Consider the following 19,704-nt stretch of genomic DNA (forward strand, 5'->3'; position numbering starts at 1 on the left):
CAGGTATAACTGCACTTCAAAAGATCAGTCTATAAACACCAACCATAATCAAATATCTTATCCATGTCACTCTCGCAGGGATCAGGGTTCCAGCATTAATCTGCCCAAGGAAGGAATCAGTCTTGGACTGGATGCCAGTCCATCGCTTGTGCACGCTCATATAGCTTTAGTTCACTCACTCCAATGACTCTCATATTCATATATATATTATTTTTATATATATATATATATATATATATATATATATATATATATATATATATATATTAGTCAGTCGGTCATCATCCAACCCGCTATATCCTAACACAGGGTCGCCGGTGTCTGCTGGAGGCAATCCCAGCCAGTACACACTGAGACAGAAAGCAAGAGTGTCAGGTCCTTGAGACACACATGCACACACACTGACAGCCCACATTTATGATGAGACACTATTATCACACTACTTTTAATTGTAACAGATCTGTGAATAGTCATTTCCTGATTTCCAGTAAGGTGAATAGCATTGACTAAATACATAGGTGGTAGACACGTAATATAATCAGCCTGGGTTTTTTATTCATTTTTGTTCTAAATGTTAGTAGGATAGCATAGAAAAAACATGACTATAGACAATAACATCCATCCATCCATTTTCCAACCCGCTGAATCCGAACGCAGGGTCACGGGTGTCTGCTGGAGGCAATCCCAGCCAACATAGGGCGCAAGGCAGGAACAAATCCCCGGGTAGGGCGCCAGCCCATCTCAGTATATATATATATATATATATATATATATATATATATATATATATATATGTGTGTGTGTGTGTGTGTGTGTGTGTGTGTGTGTGTGTGCGTGTATGCGTGCGTGTGTGTGTGTGTGTGTGTGTGTGTGTGTGTGTGTGTGCGTGAACATCATCATGCCCTCATAAGATGCAGTCAGACGTGTGAAATGGGGAAATCAAGTTCAGTTTACTTGTGGCTTTGTTTAATCAAAGGTTACCTCACTTGTAAGACGCTTTTAAAATGCAATCATTCAAAAAGAAGACAAATGCGTACGTGAGGACATCTGGCCTGGCCTAATCAGGATCTCATGCTGAATCGATAACACCACTGATTGATTGATCTCAATCTGTCGCCCGTGATCAAAACACCGGGACAGACAGAGCGCAGTCAGAGAGCATTCTGTCTGCTATAGAGCGGAGGCGTGGCTGGTGCCGTAGTAAGAAGGAGGAGCACATAATCCACCTGGGCGTGTACGTTTGTCCGATCAGCACCCTCTGATTGGCCCCGAGTGGCTAGTTATAGGGAAGGTTTGGTGAGGGACTGTAAATCTGTACCACTGCGTACTGCGTTTACTCCGGCTCCTTATCTGCACCTCGTGTAGAGCATCTAGCAAATTTGTCTTTTGGGAAAAAAGCAAAAATTTTGACGGCCATTTGGGTGACATCATATACTGTGCAGTCGGCAACATCGCTTCTATTTTAACATGGATCTTTTGTGGATCGTGTGTCTGACGACGTGCTTTTGGATTGTGTCTGCTGAGAGGCATAGTGTTTACTGGAACAGTTCGAATCCGAAGTGAGTATCAGTGGATATAAGCAAGTTGCTTTTCTTTATGTTCAGTTTTTATGTGTATAAGTTAATATTTCATAGGTAATCATTTAAAAAAAAAAAGTTATCTTTGCGGCAAATTAATTGATTATGTTTTTCCTTTCCATAAAGAAAGCAAAAAAAGCTTACACTGACCAGAGAACTAATTTCTTTCAAATAGCTAGTAACGTGCATGATTCTAATCATTTTCGACTTGTATATTGTATGTATTCGTTCATGTTTTGCATTTGTTTGGCTGGCTTTGTAGTTTTTCAGCTTGTTTCAATAAGATTTATAACCCGCTGAAGCCTTCAGTCTGACAGTCATTTTGTGGATGTTGCAACGCACCCCCATCCCCCCATAGTCAGTAGGACTTTACGTGCTGATGCAAGCTTTTTCGTCTTTTTTTCTAGATCAGCCAGCTGTTGATTGACGATGTTTTTAGATGGTCTCGGGTTTGTTTATGCGCTATCCGTCATCGGTGGCAACTGGTAACTAGAGAATCTTAAGCATTAACCCCCTGCCCTTATCGGGTACCCTGAGATTTCTGAGAAAGTTGACTGGTTTTGGTCTAATCTGTTTTCGCTTGACTCACGTGCCGTGCCGTGTATAGTTATTACAAACGTAGCGCGTGAACCCATGAAAAAATATTATGGCATAGTGTCATTCTCTTTGTGTGCTAGAGCTGTCATGTCATTTGAATAGGTTGAAAAACGAGGATGTATGGTGCCCTGGTGCATTTCTAAATTGTTGTTTCTGCAATCCCTGACTCACTATGCGAACTGAAGCTGTTTCCTGAAGCCTGTCCTGGAATTTCTTCTCGGCGCTTATCTCTTGGTCTCCCATAGTTTAATGATTAATAACTGGCAATGGCGCAATCGGCTTAACGCAGGTGTGACCACGTAGAATAACAAGAGTTCTCGCGCAATCTAGTTTTGCTTCGTGCCAGAGTAGCACCGTGATTAAAAGTTGCACAATCCCCTCAACTGCGAAACTAAAGATATCGAGTTATTTAGCGCTTTCAGAGTGCCTGGCAAATGCTTCATCTTATTTACCTATAACTAAGTTCGATGATGCAAAAGACTGACAGCTGACCATAAGAAGGCAGCACTTTTTAAACAACGGATTTTTAGAAATATAGCACAAAAACGACAGAAACAGAACTGAACTTAATGATTAATATGCCTCTACGCGTCGAGTCGGAAGGGCTCTTAGTCAGTAGGATACAATGATCCCCAATCACTCGTAACACAGTACCGCAACCACAAGTCTCTCTAAATAACAGGTTATTATAATGCTTCAATGTATAATCTACACTTTCTGTGCTACAGAAGCGAATTGTGTGTCTGACTCTCTGGCGCTTTTTAAAAACATGGGGCTTCTATTTATAGTGGAATTATAAATTTATGTGGTCTTCTAAACTACAGAAAAAATCGAATTCAGATTCATAATAACATATTGCTAACTGTTGGAAATGAGCGCTAAACAAACTTTGAAACAGTCGAAGCAGTATCGTGTTGTACGTATGTATGCCTGTATTCGTAGGTGGAAGCTTATGTGACAAGATTAACAATAATCAAATAGGAAGTGATTGGTAGTTTGAAAAATTACCACAAGGCGGCAAGGTACATCACCCATCATCCAATCCCTTTCTGAAACTGTTCCATCTCAAAGACGCGGAGAGTCATGGCAGCAATGGAAGCAATGCAGGATTCAGACCTGGACGGGACGCCAGTCAAACGCAGAGCGCACTTCTTTCGTATTAAAATCCACCTAATGTACACTGCTTTAATCGCCAATTATAAACTACACTGAGTGATGCTGTATTGCTGCTATTATATATGAATGTTCAGTTTTGTACGAAATATAAACTGTATTATTAAAAATTCAATTTCATGTTGAATGAGAAAGGTACTGGCATTCCGATATTTCGACAGGATACGTATTTTATAGTCTTCCATTAATATCGTCATTAAGGTGACTTTCTCTGGCTGAATATAGCGTAATGGATTGGAGCTCCTTCTAACAGGAGGGAGGTAATTACGAAGATGAATATTTAAAAAGTTCGACACGCTTTCTTATACTGATAAGTACATTGGAGGTCACATGTGGCTTTTGATGAAGCACCGGACATGTGGCGATATTCCGCACAACATTATTATTCTCTACACAATACGGTACAGTCCTTAATCAAATGCAGGTGCATCCGTCTCTGTCTCTGTTCCCTCACTCTAATTACCATTTCTGACACGATGGACGGATTATCCTTATTTAACTCGTCGCAGTGCTTTGCTCTATTGGTTGGGGGTATTGGAGGAGAATTTCTTTGGAGTTGGGGGAAGATCCAATAGAGAACAAATGATTCAAGTAACCGGTTAATCGAAGCTTGTGTGCCAACAGAGTGCTAATCCAAGGAAAGGGTGTTAAGGAGTTATTTGTTGTGACGAATCCGAGCCCCAGTGGAGTCAGTTGGGGCTCTCTTTACTTTATCTCTTTTGCGAGGGGATTACCCCCTACCTAGATACAGCTTGTTAGCAATCGCCAGCTAATAGCATGAAAGTTTAATTCAGTGGAAAGGGCTTTAATTTGGTTTGCTGCACTTAAGAGAATGGGGTGAGGGTCAGCACTCTTCAGAAGACAGGAGACATCTGTTAGCTTTATGCATCCTGTAACATCGTGGGTGTGTGTGTGTGGAGACAATGCATCACCGTAATTGTAAAAATGTTGAATATGCATATTCCGTACAAACGTGCAAAACTAATTTAACCAGATGTGAAATTTCAGGTTTAGGAAATGACAAGTGGACATCCCCAAGTGTGCGTCAAGCCGTGTCTCAGGATTGTGTGTAAACTCAGTATTCTGCGCCTGTAGTAAATAAACTGTCTGGCGGGAAATTGCAACGTGGTAGAAAGAAAAAAAAAAAGTCTTTTGTTTCTCATCACTTGTTTTTTCCGGACGTTTAAAGGGAGATAACCATTGTGTCCCCCTTTCGTAAAGACACGAATTAACAACAAGAACACCCCCTCCCCCGTCCTGTTGTTGGCTAGTATTCTCAAGGAAGGAAAAGAACGCTTTTTTTCTTCGCTTATCTGAGAAACAGGCTTCCGCTCCAAATCTCAGCCAAAAAATGAATTACCTCTTGAAGCTATAATGGTCCTTCTATGTCCACTCTCTCGAGCTAAGAAGGCACCTTAGCAGTCTTCGATCTCCGCAAATTTAGGTCTTCATCATGGAAATTCGCGTGATTTGCGCTGCTCTGCAGCCATCTCTCGGGCACGAACGAGAGTGCACACCTTTTCAGAAACGTTCTGATGCAGAGTAGACAAAATTAATTGCCTGTCACTTTTTTGTTGATTAAATGGTTTTCCAGCTCGAAAGCTACACTGTTAAATCCCCCGATCGCAGGATGAAAAGTAGCTTAGAAAGTGTATTGATGTTGACGTCGAGTGACTTCGAAGCTTAGACGTGCTCCAAGCTGGGAGTCGCAAAGTCTGCGAGATTTGCCATCATTAAAAATCGTAAAATGTCAGTCGGAAAAAAAGGGTGCATTTTATTTGATTGACAGGAAAATTTGAATGCACTGCACAATCCGGCAATTTAATGATTTTCAAACTAGGTAGTGTCACTGCAATTATGCAGATTTGCGTTAGCGCTGCAGGAATCGATTTGGCGTCGCGGTGTCAAATGTCGCCTCCGAGGGCCTCTTGCATTCTCTTACGACAGCTGCCGACGTGAAGAGGTGCTGTACCGGACAATTATTATTCTCAGCCGCTTTTCTAGGTAAAAAAGAAGCGAAGTGACGCGAGAGTGTGCTTGCGGGCGCTCCCTAGACACGCACGAACAAGAAAGTGTGGTTTAGATGTTGCGCTTTAGAAGGGACTCAAAGATGGTGTTCGAAAAGTACATCAGAGGACCCGAAGTAAGAAGCCTTTTAGATGGCATTCCTTCATTATTATTACTTTCATTTTGTTTTGTCAGGAGAATGTGGTCCTGTCAGCTCCCTTGTCCGTGATCCCATTACAAGCCATTGTGTAGTCTGTCAGCGACACTTATCACAGCTCGGCCACTCCGCTATGCACTGGGTTAGAGCCTGAAAGGCTGCCTAATCCATTCTTAGAAGAGGGGATTACCTGGCACTGTTTTATAAATGCCTTTAATGGCGCAGGAGATTTCTTAAAAATCAACTAGCAGACCACCTGGTTTCTGATTTTGCTTTAGTGTTTGCAACGTCCAGTTTCATTTTTGAGGGGCTACTTTCAGTTGTAATCTTGTCTGCTGAAAGAGATCCAGAATCACCCTGGTATAATATTGTCTGTGAGTGGTTGTTAAAACTAACTTGTTTATTGTGGGTAGGGGGCATAATGGTTAATGTGCCTAGACTTGTTATTGTCAGTGTATGGGTTCCATGTTCTGTGTGGGTTTTCTGTGCACACCACAAAGATGTAGGCCTATACTGTTTTGATTGACAACATTAAACTGATCTGTCATGTGTGTGTTTGTGTATGTATGGATTCATTTGTCCTGTGAAGTGGCACTGACAGCATGAAGAGTTGCTTCATGCATTATAAACAAGACTCCTAAAAAAGCTGCATTATCTTGCATCTCATAAAATTGAATTGGGAAGGATCAATTAATGGATAGATAGACTGTATGTGTCTCCCCCAGTGTAAGATTGACTTGTGACTCTGTATTGGCCCATTAGGGTGTGTATGAGTGTGCACTGTGATAGACTTGCATGTTGTCCAGTATTGATTCCTACCTTGTGCCAGTGTTTGCCAGGATAGGCTCTGCAACTCAGCAAACCTGTTATTGGATTGATTCCATAAGTAAAACAATTAAGACAAGCCCAAAAGCTTGTCTTTCCTATTCCATACACTGCCCAATATAACACAAAGTCTAGATCTGAAGGCCCCTAAAGTCCTACCACACTACTTGGTAATTTATTCCAAGTATCTAGTACTCTTAAGAAAATTAACATTTGTGTGAAAATATGCCCTTGAATAGATGGAGGGATGGATCCTTTCAACACTATTTGAAAATAGCAAAAGTAAGATTAAGATGCATAAAGTAGCTAAAGCAAGAGATGGTCAGGCAGTGGGTAGAGGGTTCATTGAAAATATACAGGAGGCAGAAACATGTCAAACATCAACCAGTGCTTTGGCCTGAGGGACTGAGTGCCAAGTAAAGACCATAAAGGAATCCATTTGCGCAAGTATGAGGAAAAAACAACTAATTTTAACATGCAACTTTCTCATACCTTGTCCAGGGTCACAGGGGCATGAAACCTATCTTGACAGCATCAAACAAAGGTGGCCACCAACCCTAGATGTTTTCAATCCAGGGGGAGAACAAATTTTTGATTCTGTCTATTTGCCACTGGCAAGAACAGCTCTAATTGGCATGCTTTTGTTGATTTGCCCACCGCAAAGTCTGCTCCAAATTACTCACTTTTTAATCCTGATTCTTCTTCTTTAGATGTCCTACACAAGACCAGAAGCCCCAAAAGCCAAAAGTAGGAGACCTTGCACCTAAACGGTCATCCTCCATTATGTACCACTCAACATTGTGGTGATAATTTTTTTTTTTTTTAGACTAGATGGCTTTCACAAATCTGATCTCTTTTAGTTGTCTCTTTTACGACAGGCAGAGGACTACTGACCCTGCATTAACCCTAGATTAACAGGAATGGGAAAACTGCACCTGATGCAGAAAATTGATTAAACCTTTTAACACTGTGACTCTTAGTAAGACAAAATCTCTAAGTGCTCTTTAATAAATTATTTTTCTGTCAAATCCAGTTTTTGCAAAGTACTATTGTATTAAATAAACACAAACATAAAACAACTCACCATTAACATTGAAAAATCAGTCCAAAACACAAAGCAACCAGCACCCTCTCTAAAAGGATCAATTCTTGCAAGAGAAGACTAAAGGTCATCACACCGGCCATCAATGTTCACTCTGCTCTTTGATCAGTCATTCTTTTTATGGAGCATCTTTCAAAGCAGTTTGCATAGACTTTGCAATTTGGAAAGTTACATAGATTAGACAATCAAACACAGACAGCATATGTGGTTCTCTCAAGGTCACTCAGTGACTGGACTGGACCTGAGCTTTACTTGTGTGGTGTCTTAAGTAAACCATGTGTAGTATCTACCTTGAGATCCTTATATTATTTTACTAATATTTTTTGTATAAAATATCTTATCATTCTCATGCTTATATATTTTACGAAGGAAGTGTCATTCCCATGAAGATAAATTGTGTTGCATGAGCCAATAAAGAAAATAAAAGTAAAACATGGTGTCTGGCAGTTGTCTGTACTTGCTGAGATGTTGACACACTTCACATATCAAAGCACAGCTGGACTTTTCTGGAGACTGGCTCCAAGTTCCTAAGGTGTCCTTGGGTAAAGTTGTCTGCACTTCCCCCCACCTGCCCCCCACCCCACACTCCATTTTAGCCTGGCCGTCCTGTAACCTCAGGTTGCTGTACTTTCATTGAGCACTGTCTCTTACTGATAAGCTGCAGATTTCAATCATGTCAGCCATTCTCTGGATTTTCAACATTTTTTTTTTTTCATTTTTTATTTATTTATTTTTGTCTCTGCCAGCTGAGGAGTGATTGGCAAGGCTGAGCATGTAGATTAAAGATAAGAGATGAGAGATGGTGTTTTGAATCTGTAATATTAACTGGGAGGTTATGATTGATGACTCAAGGCAAGGCTGTGCGTGTGTATATTTGTAAGACAGGGGGTCCTCTAAACAGGATAAACCAGTTTTAAAAGGTGGAAAGCAAGAGATTATAGCGTTGCTTTTTTATGAAAGGAAGCAGGAAAAAAAATGCTCAGTCACGCAATCTGTACAACTGGCACAGGCTGCTTTATCCTTAGAGGTAGAAAGCTTTAAACTAGGCAGACATCGTCCAAAGTGTTTGAACTTGTGGTCTGGTGGACTTATCTTAGTCTATTCTGAGTCCACTCTTGCAATGGGTGAGGCTTTTTTTATAATACAGGGACAGCTGTTTAGTATAGGAAAAGAACCACTTGTGCATGGCTTTCCAGCCCGACCTCAAGTTTACTAAAAAAAGAAAACACAAATCCCAAATAAGCCCCCTATGGCCCTTTTCTTTAATTAGTTTTTCTTTTAATGAGGTGTGAGTTGTAAGAGCTCACTGGAGCAAAGACAGACAGAGGGGGGAGGGCCACAGGGGTGTGAGCGGGCCCATTGTCTTGGAGGCACAGAAAATTTAACCCTTTAACCCTGTGCTATTTATGCCCATACCTCCTAACTAAGCAACAGCAACAGAAATGCCATCAATCTGCAGTGCTATTTGTCTCCGGATGACGGCTGCCGGAGTTCTTGAGCCAGGGGGTTTAATATAAAGGGGCTGTCATTTGGAAATGACTTAGGGGGGATGGTTGCTTCTGGGGTCAGAAGTCACATCAGTGTCACATGCTGTTGCTTTAATCTGACATTGAGAAACATTCTGTAACATGTGGAAGAGAGGATGGGGTGGGGGTGTCAGGAAGTTGGTATTTACCAAAGATGCCATTCTGTGGACTGGCAACATGTCTGGTGTCTAGTATGGCCATCTAGCCTGTCAAAATCAATTTGATTTGCACCTTAAGTCACTAATATGAAGTAATGCTGTGGGTCAAGTTATTTAAGAAAGCCTTAACATGCTGTAAGATCCAAAGTTAATAGAATTCACTGATGTTTGACTTGTTAATTTTTTCAGACATTACCGTTCAGTTTTTATTTTATTTGATTATGCATCCATACATTTATTGCACCTGACTAATCCCCTTTTAATGATCCAGTAGCATCAGATACAGGTACAAGGTAGGAACTGGTATTGGACAGAATGCAGGGCACACATACATGCACAGACTCACACACACTCGTTCTTTGTCAGCCTAGTTGTCACCCATTAGCCAAAAGCACATATTTTAGGACGTGGACTGAAGAACAAAAGCATTAAATCTAGTCACTGGCCTTTCTGCATCTCCTTTAAATTCAGTTCAGTATCTGAAATTGATTTAGCTGAGCCCTTCCTCCACTACCTTGGAAATCTGCTTTATAGCCCTGATTAGATCTGAGGGCTCTTAGACCCCATGGAGCCAATGGCAGAATGAGACTTGATGCTGGCCAGCCCTGAGGCCTGAGTAATCCTGATAGAAATCTGGCTGCATTGATGGTGAAGTTCCATTCATTAGTAGATTAGATCAGCATCTCCATCCACTCCACCCTCATCTGTCCCCCAGAGATGAGCGTGGCGACCCTGTTGGAGAAATCAAGTGGCACCCCAGAGACGCTCAGATCTTCCCAGTAGGATAAGAGTTGTACATATCTGAAGGGACTGCAATGATTCCTAATCTTTTGTTTCCACAACTTTCATTTTTTCTGGTTATGGTGGAGCCAATTCTTAACTCATGGAGGAGCCTATATGTGCATCATACCACTTCTCACACCAGAGCCATTTAGAAAGGATAATCAAACTTGTAGTTTATGTTGGAAATGAAGGAGCAAATTCAACTGAAGACAAGGAGGACAAACCAACACCACAAAGAGGGCGCCCAAGCCTAGAAACAAACCAGGGATCATGCACTTTGGACATGTCACTATTTTCATATCATCTTTTTTGTCTGTGAATAATTTTATGATGTAGTGATTAGCACCAGTGACTTACTGTTGTCATGAGTTCAAATCCTGTCTAGTTACTGCATGTCTAGAGTTTGCATGCTGTCCTTGCATTTGTATAGGTTTTAGTCCAGCTACCTCAGCTTTCCTCCCACATTCCAAAGAAATGAAAGTTAAGTGAGCTGGCGGTAAGTGATTAGCCAGTAGTGAGTTGGTCATGTTATGAACTGCTGTCTCACCCTGGTTTACTCCATGGTTGGTGTTCAGTTCTGCTGCAACTCTGAACTGGATGGATGGATGGTACATTAGTGCAGAGATATGGTATTATGTTAATATTACATTATTGTTTAAAACTCCATTTGAAAACAACAATTCTATACAGTTAATATGTTACTTTAGATAGTATGTTAGCATAGTGGTTAGTCCAGGTGCTGAAGTTCAGGTCCTAGTCCACTTAAAATGTGTCCAAGTATGTGTTTGGTCTCTCCAGTTTCTTCATACTTCTTAAAGATGTGTCTGTGATAAAATGGTATCTTGTCCTGGGTTAGTCCCTCCTCTACTCTTGCAAAGAATGCATTGGTTAAAAATGATTAAATCATCTTTAGTGGGGCTCCAGGAACAAAAATGTATTTTGGGCAGAGCTTCACATACCATAGCAGATACTACATGCTTGTTGTTAAGAGGGAATGAGATAAATTGTGGTCCGAAGCTTCATCTAAAGAACACTGTGAATCTGTAAAGGGAGCACAGAAGATAGAAAGTCGGCCTCTATGATATAGTTTACCTTGCTGTTTGTTGGTGAATCCTGCCTGTGGCATTCATAGAATAAAGATACATTGATTAGGTGGTACAGTGGTCAAAGCTGGGTTTAGATTCTGACTTGATTTTTTGTATACTTGATGTTTGAGTGTTTTAATCAGTTACTCCTGTTTTTCTCCCATTCCCCAAATACTTGCACATTCAGTTGATTAGTAACCTGGAGCTGGTCCAACATGAATGTGGTACTGTGCGTGAGTGTGCTCTGTGATGGACTGGTATCCTGTCCAGGGATTGTTCAGGAATGCCCAGTGCTGCCTCGATACTGTAGTCCCCCCGCCTCCATGACTTTGTATTAAAATAAGTGGATTTTTAAAAATAAATCATTAAGTAATTGACCATTTTTGTGAATGCCTTAGCATGCTTGAGATATTAATAAAGCTGAATTAAACATAAAAACAGAATAATGGCAGAGGATGCACATTAATAGTTAATGTTATTTAGGCAGGACATGATGGTTGTGGCATAAGGGTGCTAAAAGCATGTAGTGCTTCAAATATAACAACTAATCCATAAGCAAACACAAGAAAACCACAGCTAAGGCTGTGTCTCCTTCCAGCCAACCCCACCCCCCTGCCCTGCTACAAAGATCTTCAAAGTGACGCTAAGTAGTAGCAACAAAAGTTACGCACAAGAAGATATGTCAAACATTTACTAAAATAAATGTGGCCTGTTCTCTTCCAACTTGTACTGACCTGTTGCAGATCAAGTCAGATACAGAAGAGTTAAAGTCTGGCAGTGTGGCATAGTGGTTAAGGTGCCGAACTGTAATTGTGAAGGATGTTGCTTCAGTCCCAGCAAGTTATGCTGAGTATATCACTTATCATATCAATTGTTATGGTTTGACACTTTTTTTGGCTGCATAAATAATTCAGTTACACATTATGACTTAGAATGAGTCTGTAATTGAGCAGTTCAGCCTTGGCTAAATTTGGCAGTTCATCGCCATACTGTCCACGTGTCTCCTGGATTTCAACTCAGGGTGCGGCACAAGCTTCAGGCTTGATTTCAGAATCTGCTGATTCTTCTGTGGATCTCTTTGCTTACAGAAAGCTCAGCTCTGCTTCCTTTTTGCCTTTATGTTCTTGGAATTGTACGTTGGAAGAAGAATTTACCCCATGGAGTGATGGCTCTGCAGGGGTGCTGCAGTAAAGGGAGATTGACTGGGTATCGGTGTGAGTGCTGGGGTCAGAGCAACGGGTGGTGCCGCCAGGTACTTGAGGGGAGTGTGTGAGTACACAAGCGAGACTGGGAAGGGGGTCTCTCAGAGTGTTTGTGTGTGGGGTGGTTTAATTAAGCAGAACAGAAACCACATCGTAAAAGCTGAAGGGGACAGCCTGTCTGTCTCCAAACCCCACATCATAGGGACTTGATAGGCAGGCTGCCTGATGTGTGCTTTCAAGAATGCTTGGTTAGGAAGCTTCGAGGCTGACAGCTTGTAATAAGCTTAAAGCGTTAAATTGTTCCCTGGGCAGTAGAGTTGCCTTCCTGGAGCAGAGTGCTAACGTGGAGGGCAGACGTGGGTTTGTAGTCTCCAAAGAAGAAAAGTGTCCTGAGACCCTGAAACAACTCTCCTTCTCTCTCTCTCTCTCTCTCTCTCTCTCTCTCTCTCTCTCTCTCTCTCTCTCTCTCTCTCTCTCTCTCTCTTTCCCTCTCTCTTTCCCTCTCTCTCACAAATATTTGCTAGGAATGCATGGTTCGCTGAGTAAGAATTGAAAGATGTTATCTGTCAGTTTAGCAATAAGCCTGTTAGGTAGTTTACTGAATAAACATCGCGGTTGTACAATATAATAAGCAGTGAACCATGGTACTGGTAATTACAGCTGTGCCAAGAAAGGGCCTTTGGAAAGCACGAGAGCCATGAGGGAGAATGTGTGAGATTTGCAGATAACCATTCTGTGTGCACTTTTTTCACCCACCCCCAACTTCCCAGTCAACTGGTCAGATATTTCAAATTTCCAAATGCAAACATTTTGCTCTTGTTGTATTTTTTGACCTCCAGGAGCTTTGTCCAATTCCTCCCTCTCCTCTAATATGGACTTCTTCCACCTCTGCCTTCCAGGTTCCTATGGGACGACTACACTGTGGCTGTACGGATCAACGACTACCTTGACATTATCTGCCCCCATTACGAGGAAGGGGAGATCCCCTCTCACGCAGCTGAGAGGTACATTCTCTACATGGTGGAAGCAGAGGACTATGACACATGCAAACCACAATCTAAGGATCAGGTGCGGTGGGAATGTAATCGGCCACTTGCTCTAAACGGGCCAGAGAAGTTCTCAGAGAAGTTCCAGCGCTACACTCCTTTTACCCTGGGCAAGGAGTTCAGAGAAGGCGAAACATATTATTATATCTGTAAGTTGTATTCCAGTTGAGTTGCTATCCTTGTTTTAGTAGGGACAAATATGGCTTCTACAGGCTGAGCTGTATCATGGGGTGCTTTCATGTTTTGATCAAGTTATATGTGGGTGGAAGCAATGTGGTACAATGGTTTGCCCTCAGAGAGACTGTTTTCATATTCCAGCCTCATCCCTATCTCTGTGCTGTTTTTATGCTCTTCATTTGTCGGTGTGAGTTCTCTTCCCACATAACATAGACTTACAACTCTAAACTGGCCTGACAGTTGGGAGTGTGCCTTGTGACAAAAAGGGGCCTTGATGTTGACTAAAACTGGAGGATGTTCAAGGGGTCGCCCAAGTTATTTTGTAAGAAGGTGGAATAGGTGCATCACTCGCTCTGAAGCCATCTTTGTTACTCTAAAAAGGAATGCAATGAAATTCAGTTTTAAATCCTTACTGTCCTTTTTTCTTCTTTTTTTCTAAATAGCAAGACCTATTCACCACCATGGGGAACAATGCCTGAAGCTGAAGGTGAAGGTCGTGGGACAAAATGGTAAGCATTCAGTTTTTGCAGCCTCTTTGCAGAGTAAAAGCACAGCGGCAGGATATTTTTTGTTCTGCGCATTAGACTTTTTTGGTTCATTGTGGCTTGGGAGTAGCAGTGCGCTTTGTACCCATGTAACTGGTGATGAAAGCGCCTTTTTGTACATATTGTTCACTGCAGCTGTGCAGGCTGGGCTTCCCATATTAACGAAGCTTCCTGATCTTTTCTCCCAGGGTCCCAGCAGCCAAGAACCTCAGGAGCACACACACCAGGACTGCCAGCAGGTAAGACAAGTGACAATACTTAAGAGCCTGAAAGAAGCCAGCAGGGAGCTGCACAGTTGAGGCGAAATAATGGGGTAGTGGGCTCTTAACTCGGCGAGCTGGAGCATAGGGCTGTATACTGCCAGCTTGAATAAATAAAGCAGGTGGCCACAAGTGGGAAATGGAAAAAAGACCAAAAGACCTCATCCGAAGAAAACCAAAGACACTTTGGGCAGCCCGCACACAGTGCCCCACAGTTAGAGGAGTGCTTCAGACCTGCAGCAGCATTTTCTTAGACTTTCCCATAACCCTCAGCCATTCATTCCTACCCTGTGCTCTTTGTTAGGAATTGACAGAAAGTTAACCAGAATGCATACTTCGTAAATTTGAAATTTTATCCATCCATTGATTTTCCTGGGCCTGCTTAATCCAGTTCAGAGTTAAGAAGTGGGAGTCTGTCCTGGCACTATGTAGCACAGGATAGGAACCAGTCCAGGACTGGGTCCCAGCCCATTGCATGGCACTGTCTCATACACACACACACACGCACACACACACACACACACCCCTACTGAAATGAACTTCCACAACTGATGGTTTTGACAAGAAACCAGGGGAGAGCTTGCAAGACACACTGACAGTGACCTTCTGACTGTGAAGCAGCAGCACTAATCACTTTGCCAACCTGAGTCTGAATTTGACCTACACTATTTTTAATTGTTAATTCAATCTCTTGGTTCTTAATGTCCGACTCTTCTGATTTTCTGTCATTTTGATTTATATAATAGTAACCCAAGTGTCCTTGAATTGCTTTGCCTCTGCTAATTATTTCTCCTTTCTCGTTTTGATTTATGTAAAGCACTTTGTGCCCGTGTCTCACTATGTAAAGTGCTATAAAAACAGATTGATTAAAAGTGACTTGGATTATAGCCCTTTATTGATATAAATTTTCTGCCCTGAAAGGCTTCCTCATTGACTAGAACATTACTGATCATCTTTTTTTTTAATTCCAGATGATCCTGCCATTAGTGCTGCAGATGTGATGAAGAGCATCGGCCATAATTCTCATGCCCCATTTGTGCCGGTCACCTCCCTGGTGACACTGCTTTCTGTTCTGTGTGTTCTGCTACTGTGAGAGTGGAAGTGAATAATCACCTTTTTGCTCAATCTGTGAAAGCTGGTGCCCTTCCTGCTGGATGCTGGAGAGAAACTGAGACAGGAATTCACCTAACATGCCAGGCAGGCAATTTGGGGCACCAGAAGCGGCCAAGTGGGTGGCGGAATCCAGAACCCAACAGACATTTTGTGGGTGTTCTACCCTTGTTTACAAAATAACAGTCATTGGTTGAATGAAGCTCTCAGACAGGGGTCATCTTCCTGGTTTGGGCAAAAGGCAACGCACTTGTCACCAAAGATGGGCCCATTGCAGGAAGCAGATTCTCTGTTTTGTGATCATTCTGCTTTTGTGGCAATTCCTGCTTGCTCTGCTGATCAAAAATAATGCAAGTCCTAATAGACATTCAGACACAGTGAATGAATGGACTCAATCTTAGTCCAGGCTGAAATGTGCCTGTGACTTGTGGTCATAATATTCAGATAAGCAAGTGAATGGGGAGAGCTGGACTCCCCCTGATTTGGACAACGCCTTTTGAAACTTTTTGCTCTTAATGCACTCGTGCTGGTGGATGTCAAGCCCACTGGCAACTTTGGACACATGTCAAGCTGTGTAAGCTTGATGTCAGACTTTGAGACAGTATTTTTTTTTTGTGCCTGGTCAGATGCTGGTATCTGCAGGAAAACTGGAATTCATATGCAATGTAAAGAATGCATGCTTTGTTTTGTACAGTGTAAAAAGTGTACAGATATGTCATATTAACTTAATCATGTAAGAAAATGTAGCACATCATGTAAGAAAGTGGATCATGCAGACAGCACACAAACTGTGTATTAAAATGGTTCAGATTTAATGAAATATTGCAGTTATGAAATGGATTTGCACACACATTGTGATTTTAGACATCCTCTTAAAATATTTCAGACCAACACACAACCACCTTCTTTTTCTCTATTAAGAATTCAGCACCATCCCTTCCTCCCCACTTATTTGGAAACATCTGCTGATCTGCCTTGGACCTTTTGAATAATGAAACTGTTTCCACATCAGCAGAAATATTATATACGATTAGCTTTTAGCTATTTTGTTCCTGCAGAGACACTCGGATGGGTTAGGCAGGGAAAGCTAATCATCCAAAATTATGGGAATAATTTCAGTTTTTGAATCACACCCCCATAACAACAACACCACCTATGTGACTGCTTCTTCATTACAGTGATTGTGGAGATTGTTCTTCTGTGAAGCTTTACTACATTTTCTGTGCCTCTGTACTCTTCAGAATCAAAACAACATTTTCTGTAATTTTCTAATTGTATGGGTTTATGCTCATCCTGATCTATTCCAAGGTCTAGTTGGGTCTATCCAACCATGTTTTTTTTTTTTGTTTTTTTTTTGCTGCCTGTGTGGTCCAGTTGTGGTTGGTTGTATGAATTTTGGGGTACAAATTTTCAAAGAAGTGTAAAAATGTATAAGATGTATATAGCTGTACAGAATCAATTGTAAACTAAAGCAGAATTTTTATACTTTTATGGAGAATAAATAAACAGATTTTAATAAAAAAAAAGCATGTTTGTTGTGTTCAGTTTAGCCTTTGCTGTGTAATGTATTACATACAGGTTATAGTTTGGAATTGGTGGTCTGGTTAGAGGCCCTCTTCCTTGGATTCTCCCCACACCCTTTTTGGGTAATCCATTCTACTATCAGTGCTACCTGGGACCTTATCCCGTCCACCCTTTTTAAAAAACACTTGTTCTAAAAGAGGGTTGTATTGAGAGCCTACCCTAGCTGCATGAAGCCATAATTAACCATGAATGGGCCACAAGTCATAGCAGAGGACATTCATGGACACACTCACTCATAATCTGGACAACGTAGTGTCCAGTCAACTGAACACACACATCTTAGTAATGTGGTACAGGTCACTTCTTAAGTCTATTTTGTGATTTCTATAAATACAAAGCTTTCATTATCCATAGATCTATGGTATTATCTTTAAAAACATTTCACACAGCAAAACTTTCAATATCACTGTTTTCAGTAGCAGGAGACAGCACTATATAACTGTGTTTTTCTAAGGATTAGAATACATGCATTCTAGGAAACATGTAGAATGCTGCTTTCAAATTGACCATCCAGACAGTGCAGAACAGACTGGCACACACTGTATGCAACTGCTGTTGTTACTTGTTAATTCACAACACAGACATGCTGAAAAGACAAGGATGGCAAAGAGAAAAAATTAGTGTTTGTAAAGTTATATTAAATGATAAAAGATCATTGTCAATTCATTTTAAAGCAGCAGTTATTTGTGGTAATATATGAAGCAGCAGAGGATCGTACAAGCACTGTGGCAGTATGTGCAGATACTTTGAGCTGCTGTGCATAAAAAATGTAAACATCATAATATGAGAAGAAAACCCACTAGTCAAAATATTTTTCAGCAACCCTTCTTGATCTAAATAAGGGCTGTAGGGGCTGGAGTATTTTTTTGTAATTATTCATTCAGTTTTTTATTTAATTATGGAAGTAGAATGAGGTTGAGTTGTCCTGACGTAGACATGCATGACCATTGTCTTCTGAAACTGTAATCAATCGTGAATGAAAAGCAGAAACCTTCACTTTATTCTGTGGAGCCTTTAATGGCTTATGTGTTTATTATTGTTCATTATCACAGACACAATTTGACTGGGGAACAGACTGAGGGAAACAATGAGAGTTAGTAGCAGTAACTTGACTACCCTGTTTATTTCGTTAAAATAATATAAAAAAATGGTGCCCTGGGCACAAATAAGGGTAGCTTGATTCAGCATGGCAGCATGTAAAAAGAAAGATCTGTCAGTAGGAGCTCTTCCCATGTTGATGGCTTGGGTTCAAATGAACCAAATCTTCCTGGGAACAACTGCTTTCATGGCGTCCAAGGCTGAAGGGATGGGTGCGACTCTGACTGATGTGGGCAGAACTAGGTGTTCTCGTCAGTCTTCTTGTCAGATCTGTAATGGAAAGAGAAAATACAGTTTGTGTCCGTGCCCCCCTCGCTCTGGAGTGGTATGGCTTACCTCATCAGGGCCAGAAAGGAGATCTCCAGGTGCACATTCATGACAATGGATAGATAGGTAAGGAAAGTTAAACTTAATACCCCACTGTTACGCATCATTCTCTCTCTTCAATGATAGTATTGATTATTTTTAAACATTCATCTTCAATGAAAAAAATAGCAAACCTTTATTTCCAATAACATCTTGCCCATATGTAGCCATGTACATCAGGAAATTCAATATAAAAAAATGAGCTTATTCTGCAGTAAGACTCAAACCTCATAGAAAAACAGATCCTCACAACTCCACGTCTCATTGCTAAAGTACATTTTCTTGCACACTTATATGAAAAAACGAGCAACACAGTTGAATTGATATATTGCAGAAAGTGTTCATCCATCATACTACGTGATTAGCATTTCCCGTCTTCATAACATGATGGTAATAGCAAATCCCGGGGAAACTTGTAGTTTAGGCCGCAGTAATCTCCAAACAGAATTGAAAACATTGAACTGAGCAATTACTAGTCTAACTATGAAAGACACTCACTCATTGGAAGGCACTGCAGTGCGGTGCAATTGTGTGGGTTTCTAATGCAATTCCACTTGGAAATTCTATAAAAGAGCTTCTGGTCGCTCTTCCATTTATCCACACAGAGGAAGGGCAATTCCTTTTTTGCAATGTATGTCATCTAATATGAGATTGCCGTGTGTACAGTTATAAATATCTAAAGTTTTCCTTGGAAAATGTATGTACTTCAGCCACAATTACACTCTAGATCACAGTGGATTGCTATGCCGAGACAAAATTATAGGGATGAAGGAAGACAGAAGAAGGGAAATGTATTTGACAGTGTCCTCTGTGGTTGTGTAGAGCTTTGAGATACCGGAGACATGTTTAGTCCCATAATCCTTCATTTTTATTGTACTTGGGATAGAACAGAATATGTTTACAGAATGTTTTATGATGGTCTTCACCTAAAAATGTGTTTTAAAAGCAGGTCAAGGTAATGGCTACATGTTTAAAAGTTCTGGAGGAAAAAGTGGAGACAGCTACCAGCAAAAAGTTTCCAACCATCTGTTCATTTATTTTTGAATATGAATAATATAATTGATAATTCTGATGGGCACAGCCTGCATTGGCAAGAAGAGTACCAGGAACCAACTACAAGATTTGCCATTTTAATTCCCACACTCACTTTTTTGCTGGACCATATAGTTTACAGTTAATTGATAGTTTATAGGGTCATTCTTCTCACTTCTACAGTCTCTCTTACTTTAAAAATTTCAGAACATATTTTTCATTAATAGACATTATTAAATTAAACTTTTTATATATTTTTTTCTCTATTATTATGAACCTAACATTCATTTATCT

The 19,704-nt window shown here is 40.9% G+C and overlaps 2 protein-coding genes across 4 annotated transcripts in view; both read left to right on the plus strand.

Moving 5' to 3' along the window:
* slc50a1 (solute carrier family 50 member 1) overlaps positions 1-19,704 on the plus strand; it is a 510,780-nt gene that overhangs the window by 403,966 nt on the left and 87,110 nt on the right. The window lies entirely within an intron of this gene.
* efna1b (ephrin-A1b) lies at positions 1,287-16,150 on the plus strand. Its single transcript, XM_028794859.2, has 5 exons — positions 1,287-1,559; positions 13,092-13,387; positions 13,859-13,924; positions 14,149-14,199; positions 15,192-16,150. Exons 1-5 carry the CDS (start codon positions 1,468-1,470, stop codon positions 15,311-15,313), a joined length of 627 nt encoding a protein of 208 aa, XP_028650692.2. The 5' UTR covers positions 1,287-1,467; the 3' UTR covers positions 15,314-16,150.

This window comes from Erpetoichthys calabaricus, chromosome 2, assembly GCF_900747795.2.
Source record: "Erpetoichthys calabaricus chromosome 2, fErpCal1.3, whole genome shotgun sequence".
Taxonomy (NCBI): Eukaryota; Metazoa; Chordata; class Cladistia; order Polypteriformes; family Polypteridae; genus Erpetoichthys; species Erpetoichthys calabaricus.

What these genes read in the sequence shown, in the direction of transcription:
- efna1b (XM_028794859.2), top strand. Translation starts at nt 1,468, where the DNA reads ATGGATCTTTTGTGGATCGTGTGTCTGACGACGTGCTTTTGGATTGTG. An exon ending in TGGAACAGTTCGAATCCGAA is followed by an intron (nt 1,560 to 13,091) that starts GTGAGTATCAGT and finishes TCTGCCTTCCAG; the next exon opens with GTTCCTATGGGACGACTACA. An exon ending in CACACCAGGACTGCCAGCAG is followed by an intron (nt 14,200 to 15,191) that starts GTAAGACAAGTG and finishes TTTTAATTCCAG; the next exon opens with ATGATCCTGCCATTAGTGCT.